The sequence below is a fragment of the Sardina pilchardus genome, chromosome 13, assembly GCF_963854185.1.
Source record: "Sardina pilchardus chromosome 13, fSarPil1.1, whole genome shotgun sequence".
Classification (NCBI taxonomy): domain Eukaryota; kingdom Metazoa; phylum Chordata; class Actinopteri; order Clupeiformes; family Clupeidae; genus Sardina; species Sardina pilchardus.
The window spans coordinates 27,064,752-27,075,319 of record NC_085006.1 but is presented as its reverse complement, the minus strand read 5'-3'; the positions used below and the strand labels follow the sequence as shown (position 1 = coordinate 27,075,319).

General features: G+C 42.9%; 1 protein-coding gene across 1 annotated transcript; it reads right to left on the bottom strand.

Annotated features, from left to right (window-relative positions):
- Window positions 1–1,418: 1,418 nt before the first annotated feature.
- On the bottom strand, window positions 1,419–10,070 carry si:dkey-202l22.6 (up-regulator of cell proliferation). Its single transcript, XM_062552534.1, has 3 exons — window positions 9,975–10,070; window positions 6,581–6,759; window positions 1,419–6,337 (listed from the first exon to the last, which is right to left on the bottom strand). The coding sequence occupies exons 2-3, from the start codon at window positions 6,636–6,638 to the stop codon at window positions 1,716–1,718; spliced, it is 4,680 nt and encodes a 1,559-aa protein (XP_062408518.1). The 5' UTR covers window positions 6,639–6,759; window positions 9,975–10,070; the 3' UTR covers window positions 1,419–1,715.
- Between the last annotated feature and the right edge of the window lie 498 nt (window positions 10,071–10,568).

Genomic DNA, 10,568 nt, shown 5'->3' with positions numbered 1-10,568 from the left:
ATAAAGGATAGCTACTATTAGTCAACTGCAGTGCTAACTTTTAGGGTGGCTTCATCCAATATAGGCCCAAGTTTGGAAGTTTGTGTTGCGCCTATTTCAGTAGATTAAGCCTCATTTGCATAATAACATTACATTTCAGAAAATGTTTAATACAACATATTCTTGTCTTAATGTAAGTGAATAACTGGGAAAGTTTTGTGGTGATACATACAAGTTTAAAATGTTACCCTATCTACCTACAATATGGCGTTTTTAATGCAATAGTACACTATTTTCAAGACCCAAAATAACTGCTTTAATTACTTCGTAAAATTGTCAAACGAAGATTTCCTGATTCTTCAGCTTGTAAGGATTCCAAAAATATATAGTTTTCATATCCCAAATTGATCAAATGAATTGCTCTGAACTGAACATAGTGTCCTTGACTACTACGTGTTTTGCGGCCTACGCTTATAACATACAGTGCAGTAGTCTGTATCTGTAGGCTACTGTAATCTTCTTAAAGATGTAGCTATTTGCACACATATTTAGACGTATTGTATGTATGACATTTTCTGCACAGTGACATCATGAGCAGCTGACTGCCACTTCAAATTCAAATTTGACTAACCTGCCCTCTTGTGGTTACTGATTCAAAACATAGTGGAGCCCAGTGTCATGTTCAGCCTTCACTACATACTGTACATGTATGCTCTCTTTGAAACGCTTCACTTGTCTATTGCTAACTCGTATGAAGAGCAACCTAGCCTACTGCAGCCATGTTGATCAGCACAGTAAACATTAGGCTATTGTAAGCAGTCATGGATCACCGACTGCAGCATCTGGACCTCCATACATGACAATGTGCTGCTCTAATCTGTGTCGATGTTGACAGTTTAGATCAGCTCAATCAATGCCCAAATATGGGTTATTATGTTTTTTGTTTTTTTCCCAAATCATTTTCCCTCTTCAGCTTTTATCATTAAGGCAAGATTTGCCATTTTGGTGTTTGTCCATTAGAAGGTGTTAATAGGGCTCTTTAATATGTAATTTAGTCTTCATTTAGGCAACATTGCCATTTTGGTGTTTGTCCATTAGAAGGTGTTAATTGGGTTCTTTAATATGTAATTTAGTCTTCATTTACATATATGGGGATGGCATTGTAATGCTCTCTCTTTTAGATTAAAGGCAGCATACAGTATTTGTTGACTGTTAGTAACAGTTGGTATGAAATATGTTGTTGGGATAGGCCAACGCATTTGTATAAGTGTCGAAATGATCTGTAGTGTTTGCAAGATTACAGGACGACTTAGGGATAATAACTAATGAGGAGAGCATTTCGTGTTTTGGGACAAGTGAATGTGCTCTCTCTCTCTCGCTCTGTGTGTGTGTGTGTGTGTGTGTGTGTGTGTGTGTGTACAAAATCATATTATACATCCAACTTTTAACCCCTTTATTATCATATTCAATGAACATACAAAACATTAATTCTTAAAATGGGTCATAGAAATCCCACATAGTAAATATAATAAACCACACCAACCATAAAGCATGATCAAGAAAATCTGCAAATACAATATAATCACAATCACCTGTTTTTTTCCTTTTTTTTAAATACAAAAATAAAAAAAATAATAATCACACAAGGAGAAAGGACTGATATAAGATAAGAGTACCAAGATGTAGTACCAAGGCACAAAGATGGATAACATGATGGTGGCTAGTATTAGCATTCTCTATGAGTGGAAAGCTTTGCGCAAACTCTCCAGGGCATCTGACTGCTGAATCCTTTCCCATTCCAAGGGAACCTCAGCTGGGTCACGTTGATACGCATGAGCAAACTTCTGATTATACTTCATTAGTATGTACTTCCAGTAGGTGCTGCTTCCCTCTCTTTCAGGTATATACCAGTCAGGATAGATGGTGTGATAATCCTTGTAAGGGACTGGCTTGTCTCCAGTGTCTTTGTTCAGGAACTGATTTTTGCCACTCACTTCCTGTGAGCATGTGCTATGGGAGAGATTTGCGGAATCGGAGCAGTGGTACGACAGCAGGCCCTTGGGTCGGTGCCAGAGTGAGCTGTGAAGAGTGTGGTCTTTGTCCCCCATATCACATGGCGCCTTACAGAAGGGGCACTCTCTCCCGCATCCCTTCACTTTGTCAAACAAGGCTTCGAGCAGCTCGTCTGGCAGGTCTGGCGAGACATCTACCGCCTTATCGGTCCGACGCAGGTCTCGACTCAGTTCCTGAGTAATCTCGTTTAACGAGTCCTGCAGGTTTGCAACAAAGATGTCACGATGGGTGTTTATGTCGAACAGAGGTCCCTCCAGAGTGTCCTGTGGCACGTTCACTCCGCCAGACTTTGTCAGGTTATCACAAACGGCTAGTAACATTTCTCGGATGTTGCCTTGTCCACCACTTGTGTCATTTGTCACCTCATTGACGGCTTTCAGCATCTTGTCAGAGATTTCCTCCATGCGTTGCTTTCTCCTGTCATCTACCTCGACAGTCCCTGAAAAGTAGCCCTGCAACATGGCCTGTATGCTCTTGCGGCTGAAGATCTCACCGGACTGAAGATACTCAAGGAACCTCTCAAAGTTGTCTTCAATGAGCAAGTCCCTAAGGGTGTTGTAATGAAATTCACTAGGTGAGATAAACCTCCGGGCATCATCTTTCTTCAAAATGTCCTCCAAGATGGCGGCTCCCAAGGAGCTTTGGATATAGTCAGTGGCTGCAGGTTTAAGACAAAGGTTAATGAATGTGTGGGAGGCTATTTGGCACTGGTCCCTCCTGCGGAACTGGTACATGAAGTCGACCATGTATTTTTCCTTGTTGTTATGTAGGAATTTTTCCTTTGAATTCATCTGCCTGATCAACCTATTCTGCATCTCCAGAAAAGCCAAAGCAGCTTTGTTGCAGATGAAGACTTTCAAGTCGATCTCAAATTGGGAGTTGACATTAAAGTCTTTTGTGCTTAAACCCTTGTCGACAATCTCTAGGAGTGCAGTTGTGTAGCTATCTTTATAATTCTCCTTTCTCTTCACGTTTTCTTGGATACTGTGGTCACATGCTTCGACCATCCTGTTTGCAAATTTTGGGGCCTCCATCTTGTCATTTTGCAGAGTTCTCTTCACCTTGCTCTTGAACCCAAAATGATCATTCCGCACCTCAAAGACTTCAGAGACAATGGTCTTTCCCACGTACTCAAGTTTGTCTATGTACTTCTGCAAGACTCGAATTCTTAGATTATTACGTAATTGCTTTTTCACGTTGTCCACAATATCTTGTACCTCTACTGGTTTCGTTTCCAAGTTTGTTGGTATTTGATCCCAAACACTTGCAAACTCTTCTTCCAACTTGCTGTCTGAAAAGCTTGCATCATTCACCCTGCTGTCAGCCAGCAATGCTCGCAACTTGACTTCCAGCGCAGCCTCAATGGCTGTTTGCAAAGCCTTGACCTTGGCAGAGAGGTCATATACATCTGTGGCAGTTTCCAGTGTCTTGTTTAGTTGACCGGTCCTCTGCCTTTGGTACATATTCACAAAGCTCAAGAAGTTTGGTTTGTATGCATCAACAAGTTGGAAGTTAATATCATTTCTTTTGAAGTGATTTTCCAGAATCACTTGCATTTTCTCACTCTCAGACTTAACCTCCTTTGTGGTCTCATCCTCCAATGCTTTCAGGATGAATTCTGAGTTTCTCCTGTTTTTCTTCAGGTCTGAGATGCGATGATCAACTCCTCCTAGCCAATCCTGCATGTGACTTTCCAGGTTCTGCTCCCCGTCAATCAGTTTGTTACAGACACCGCTAAAAGTATCGGCCACTTCAGTGTTGTTGAAGGGAATGGGGAAGGTCCCATGTTTGATTGCTTCCCAGAGCTGGAAGATGGACTCCATGAACTGCGGAAGACGTGTCGGCTGATTCTTCATGGCGCACTTCTGAACTGTGGAGAAGAGATTGTTCTTCAGCTCCAGTGCTGCCTTGGTGCACTCTGGATTTAGAGGTAAATACACAGTGCTGTCATTCCACGGACCCATTATACAAGGATTGCTGTTCTCTGCAGACACTTGAACTGTGTCAAGGTCCTCTCCTGTCCTTTCCATTGACAGGATCTGAATCACGTGACTCATGTGCAAGGACAAGGCCTTTGTGTCGGCTCCTTCGCACTGGCTCATAAGCTGGCAAACAGGCATTTTCTCCATCTCCTTAGTGCGGAGGAGGGCGCTAACAGCAATCTGGCGGGTGTCTTTCATGTCTTCCTGGTTCTCTGCCTTAAGGTTCAGCAGCAGCACATCGCTGAGTCCAGTGACAAAGGTTGCCAATTCGTGATCATGTGCCAAACTCTCTTCACCTTCTGCCAGCTCTGGATACATCAGACCTTCCGTGTTGATGAGAAGCAATACGTCACACTCCATCTCCCACCTCAGCATGTCAGGTATGATAACCAGAAGCAAGTAGGCCCCCTTTGCGTGTGTGTAGCCGCCTTTCAGGAAGCTTGCTCCAAAGAGAGTTGAAAGAATGTCAGCATTTTTGGAGTTATGGAGCCCGAAGGCTGTAATTACCTTCGTCCTCAAGTTCAGTGACAGCTTCTTCTGTAGGTGAATCAGTACATTGTGCACCCAATTGATGGGCACACAAGAGGCATCTCCGTCATAGATTTCTAATGGCACTCCATGCATGAGGAGCTCAGCAGCAAGATTAGGGAGTCGCAGTACGTATGAGTCTCTGCATGCGCTGTGGTAACACATCTCATACATCACCCCCATCTCACGGAAAAAGTGTTCAAGCCCAAGGAATGAGTGGGTAGATGGACCTCCCTCCAGTTCAACCAAAGGCTGCTGGTCCAGAAGTGGATCTACAGATTGGGAACACTGATCCCACTGTACAGCACCCAGTCGTGTTTTCATCCAGCTCAGGAAATAAGCTCGTTTGAGAGAGTAGGTGGTTGTAAGGGCATCAATGAAGCCTCTCATAGCTGGCGTCACTGTATGTTTCCTCATCTGTTGGCGAATGTATTCCTCCTCCTCTTTAAGCTGTCTTTGATTCTGACCTTCGCCCCCCTGGTTTCGACACTGCTCTTTCTCAATTTTAGCAAGTCGTTTCCACTGTGCACCTTGCAGAGGTAGCTGCTCCTCCTTGAACTGAACAGGGTCTTCCTCCATTCCCTTCAGAATGTCCTCAGCTTCGCCAAACGCCTTTCGGCAAATCTCATCCTCATCCACATTGTAGTTCAGCTCAAGACCGATACCAGCCAGATCCACAAGGTTCACAGCGTGCAGGTGAGGGATCAGGTGATCCAAGGCCTCTATCAAATGGACAGCAAGATCCTCCTCATCTCCTCCGCATCCTGATACCACCATACCTTCTTCCAGTTCCAGCTCCTTTACCGCTTTCTGTAGATATTTTGCAAGCTTCTCCTTGTCACTTGCATTCTCGTATCCTCGGGAGCAGTCTACAAGGAGCATGTGGCATGCGATGCTTCTCCAGTAGATGAGCGCCTCCAGCTCTTTTTCTCCGAGCATCTCGAAGAACACAACGAGGACTCCAGAGCCTCGACTGACAAGGCTCAAAGGCCGATCACAGTCGGATGCATCACCGCGCAAGTTGGCAAGCAGAATGGGTCGAGAGAAGGTGTCCCCGTTTGGGTCCCCCAAGGGCAGGTTCCACCCGACCTCCACCATGCCTTCTGAGAGGCTCCTTGGGAGCTGTCCTCCGTCCATGTCCCTGTGGACGAAAAAATCACACTTCTTACGTGGGCCACTCAGCACCCTGTTCAGGACCCTCGACTTGGAGATACCACAGCTTCCCAGCCTGACGCAAGAGATCAAGGGCATCCTGGAACAGGCCATGTTCTTCATCTGAAAATCTCGAGGGTTGGCAGAGGTGGATCTTTGCATCCCCATCACCCCACGAAAGGGCCACAGCAGAAGCGTCCCGTTGACGTCAGGCCAGACGGCCGGCAGAAGCAAAGGCACTGCAAAGTTGCACTGCACCATGTGGCTCGTGATCTCCTGGCGAAGGAAGCTGTTGGAGGACATGTAAGCGCCAGTGACTAGATCCAGTGGGTTCACCGCAGACCGCAGTTCCTCCCCAAGGCCTTCATCTACAGTCGGTGGACATGTGCCTGGCCAGTGTTTCTCAGGCATTGAGTTGCATGAGGGGTTTCTTGCATCTGGGTGATAGAGCCAGAGGCGACGAAGGAACGACTGGAGCAGGTAGTTTGGTGCTGGGGGTGTCTCATCCTCCAAGGTTAGGTTGCTGATGTGCAGGATAGATGTGACATCCATGGGGTCTCTGATGAAGTCTCTCATTCCCAACATGTACATTACACTTCCCAAAGCTTTGTTTTGTGCAACCACTGGGGGGAAAAAATCACAAGAAAAAGATTATCAATTAGTTGAATCATCATGAATCTGCCATGTGTTTAGACTAACTGAAAATACAACATGCTTCATGTTGCCTCATTTGAGTAAGATGCGATGAGTGTGTGTGAATGATAATAGACTAACTGAAAATACAACATGCTCCATGATGCCTCGTTTGAATAAGATGCGATGAGTGTGTGTGAATGATAATAGGTCATTAAGGTTGTTTCTCTCACGTCTTGAGCTGTTGCTGTAGCTCGGCGCTGTCGGTGACTCCTTGCGATACACAGACATGGTGAGTGTTGGGAGGTGGGGATGATTCACCAAGCTGGAGGTTAAGGCGTAGGGGTCAAAAGGTCAAAGGTGAAGTGCTCTGACAGGAACACTCAGGTGTCTATTCCCTCTACCAGTAGACCTGGAAAACACAGAATTATAACTCAGCTGATGAAATACTGTATTTAATTTTCATCAAGGCATCTAAATGTTTATAACGACACCAAAATGAGTGTATTGAGCAGAATGCTATGTGCATGAGCATGACACTACAAACATTTGTATACTCAAAACAAAGTCATCATTGTTGACTATAACTCTTTATTGACTTCTTTAGACTTTCAATGATTATTTTCTCTAGTATTTTCTTAAATCTCCCTCAAATCTCAAATGTATTTAAGCTTAGTATGCATCAACATTTCAATACACTTGCTCTCAAAAAATCCATACCTAATACTGTACCTAACCTTACCTAATGTGACTGAAACCACAGAGAGACATTTCTGTCAGTTTCTATTCATTTTTTAATCTGTCTCCTAATCTAACTACTAATTGCTCATGTGGTCTGTTTGAATATGTTAATTTCTTGATTCCTCATTATTTATGACATAAGGCAACAGACTTGGAAGTGAAACTTCAGAACATACACATATACTGTTGCTACTAGTGAAAACAGAGTGATATTTAGAGAGAGAGAGAGAGAGAGAAAATCATGATTGTTTCATGTGTCATGTGTCCTTTCGTCTCTTAAAAATGCTATTTGAAGAAGGGTGGAGATATCTATGAGCTATGATGCATGACATGGCTGTCTGGTAAATCCTGTTTCTTTTTTCTTTTTTTTTCTTTTTTATCTTTGATAGACCCTTGATTGGCTCCTCTCCGATGGTTCGCTACGAATGCTTGCAGACTCGTTTATCACAAGTGCTGGTATGTGATATGTGGTTATCTGTACTGGAAATTATCTGGTGTCTTCACACAAATGTTTTCAAAAGCAAACAATGAATGCAAAATATCTATCTGATTAGGCACTGCGGACTGTGGGACTTGTAGTTTCGGAGTGCACAGTAGGAATTATGGAATGGCAGTTCAGAGGGGATCAACTGTTTTTTTTTTTTTTTAAATATACTTAGACATTTGACAGTATAGTATTGAAAAGTACTCAATGAGTAAATGTTTCAACACTCTAAACCACTAGTAAGATGCACGTGCAAAGTAATCCAGATTGGCAACTGGCCAATCAAAGTCGCAAGTGGTTTGGAAATTAGGGGTAAGAGATGTCCCTATTCAAATGAATATTTGGAATTGCATATCATTTTGACAGTATAGAAATGGCGTGAATTAAACATCCTGCATAGATGCTGTGTATTAAGTTATTTTCAGAATATCCCAGCACATCAACTCCCACTTCTGCTTCACCTTACTTAACAAATGTCCGCTCATATTGGGGCTCCTCGCCTTGTTCCCATTCCAAACTACTGCTATTTTTAGCTTTTGCCTTCCCTGGGTAGGGGTTCAAGTTGCATACAGCTTTGATAAAAACAGAACATATTCAGTTGCCCCTCTCCATCACAGGGTAAACTAGAAAAGCACTCAGAGAGCGCAGACCTCCGCCTGTATTGTTCTTCCTAGGTTGTCATACATTTGAACCTAAACTATTCAGATTGCCACCACGTGGCCATACCATGCCATTACACCACTAAGCGAAACACATAAACGGCTCCGGAATCCCGACGGAATTACGGATCACTCCCAAAATGTAATTGTTTCATCCTTGGGTCATGCCTGACATTTCAGCGAAATTCATCCATTACCTTTTGAGTTATCTTGCTAACAAACAGACAGACAAACAAAGAAACAAACAGACAAACAGACGCCGGTCCCCGATGAAAACATAACCTCCTTGGCGGAGGTAATAAAGTAACGATGAGAGTCCTCTAGAACAATTACAAAATCAATTCCAAATTCCATTCCAATTTGGTATCCAAAATGCCAAAATATCATTAAGCATATTCTTATTTTGGCCATCAAACCAGCAAATGCTGTTTTGCTCTTTAGATAAAGTATGCCTAAAGATCACTGTAACACCTCTTCATACTGTACAACATGTCTTCCAAATATCCACTGCCAACTGCTATCTAAAATCTAGCAGCATTCACATACAGAAACTGCATACAAGAAGCACAATACAACATAACTCCAGAGAGCAGCAACCCCCCCCCCCCCCCGCCCCCTCCACAGACACACAGACACACAGACACACAGACACACACACACACACACACACACACACACACACACACACACACACACACACACACACACACACACACACACACACACACACACACACACACATGCACGTACGTACACATTCTTTATGTTTGCTTCTCTTAGTGCAAACTGGAAGATACACATTCCAAATGAGCTGTGAAATGGACAACTGTCATCCATCAGCGGATTAATTTATCACTTGTCATACAGTAAGCTTCGGCTTTAGGCACTAAGTGAACACTGACAAGCTGACACCCTCATTGTTTGACTTTGGTACGCCAAGCTTGAGTAGCTTTATTGGCGTGACTGTTTAGTCATTGTCTGGACACTGTCCACTATAGAGAAAATATGTATTTTTCCTGTCCGAAAACAAGAAGTAAATGACAAAATTATATATCATTAATATGCTGAATGTGGCATGTATCAGCTTGGCTATATTTGCATGAAAGTCAGTGTGCAGTAAACAAGCAAATACAAAATTAATGTTTACCCTGTAATGCCTAGTAATTTGGAATATGTATTTAAGATGTCAGAGGAGTCATCGACAGTTAATATTGATAAATAAAATGAATAAATCAAATCAATGAAACTTGAGACAGCTGGGACAGCGCTAAGAAGAGGTTTGCGGTGTGTATCTCTGAGAGCTATCCCAGTCTAAATCCCTACACACATGAGCACAACAAGAGTGTGTATCTCTGAGAGCTGTCCCAGTCTAAATCCCTACACACATGAGCACAACAAGAGTGTGTCTCTCCTCCAATGTCAAACTGTCAGTCATCTTTAAAAAAACAGACCTTCTGTTTTTAAACAGAAATAGACAGGTATAATTTAGACCTGTTGAACAGCAAGATGAAGATGTCTCAGCCTCTCACATCCCGAGTGGAAGGAGATGCCTTCATACATTTCACTTACTTGCGCTTAACCAAAGATTCTAAAGTCTGCCTTCATTTGTTTATACATATTTTCTCCAGTTTTTCCATTACGTCAAAATTCAATTACCGTACTATCTAAATGAACTTGAAATGGATTATTCTTGTTGCATGTAATGTACATTAAAGTAGCCTAAAGATGAACAGACCAGCTTACCATTCAGTTTCGAGATGCGTGTCATTCGATGCAAAGTGTTTTGACGTTGGCTTTAGTAGTGGAAATGCAGAGCAGTATCAGCTGCTGATGCTTATAAGGGCAGTCTATGGATGACAGCATGCACTCTCGAGGAACCTGGTCCTCCTCCTTTGCATCTACGCACACAGTTTTGCAGAAAGCACGTAGGCACAGGTGTGTAACGCACACACACACACACACACACACACACACACACATACACAAACATACACACGCACGCACGCACGCAACACATACACAGACATTGCTTTACAAAATCTCTCAGACACTCAGAGAATGTCAGTGGAGATTAGATGAGAAGATGAGATGTGAATCACAAGTGAGTTAATCCTGACTTAATGATGCACTGTAAGGTGAAATGCCACATCACAGTGGCAATACAGTATACTGTAATATCTAACAAGACAACACTCAATGTAAAGACATCCAAGGAAATAAAAAATAAGCATCCCTACTGTATAGTCTATATCTTTCAATCATATCAGTGCATAGTATGCACATTGCGTATACCATAATTTCCCCACTATTAGCCGCAGCTTATACATTAATTTTGCT

What these genes read in the sequence shown, in the direction of transcription:
- si:dkey-202l22.6 (XM_062552534.1), bottom strand. Translation starts at nt 6,638, where the DNA reads ATGTCTGTGTATCGCAAGGAGTCACCGACAGCGCCGAGCTACAGCAAC. An exon ending in CTACAGCAACAGCTCAAGAC is followed by an intron (nt 6,338 to 6,580) that starts GTGAGAGAAACA and finishes TTTTCCCCCCAG; the next exon opens with TGGTTGCACAAAACAAAGCT.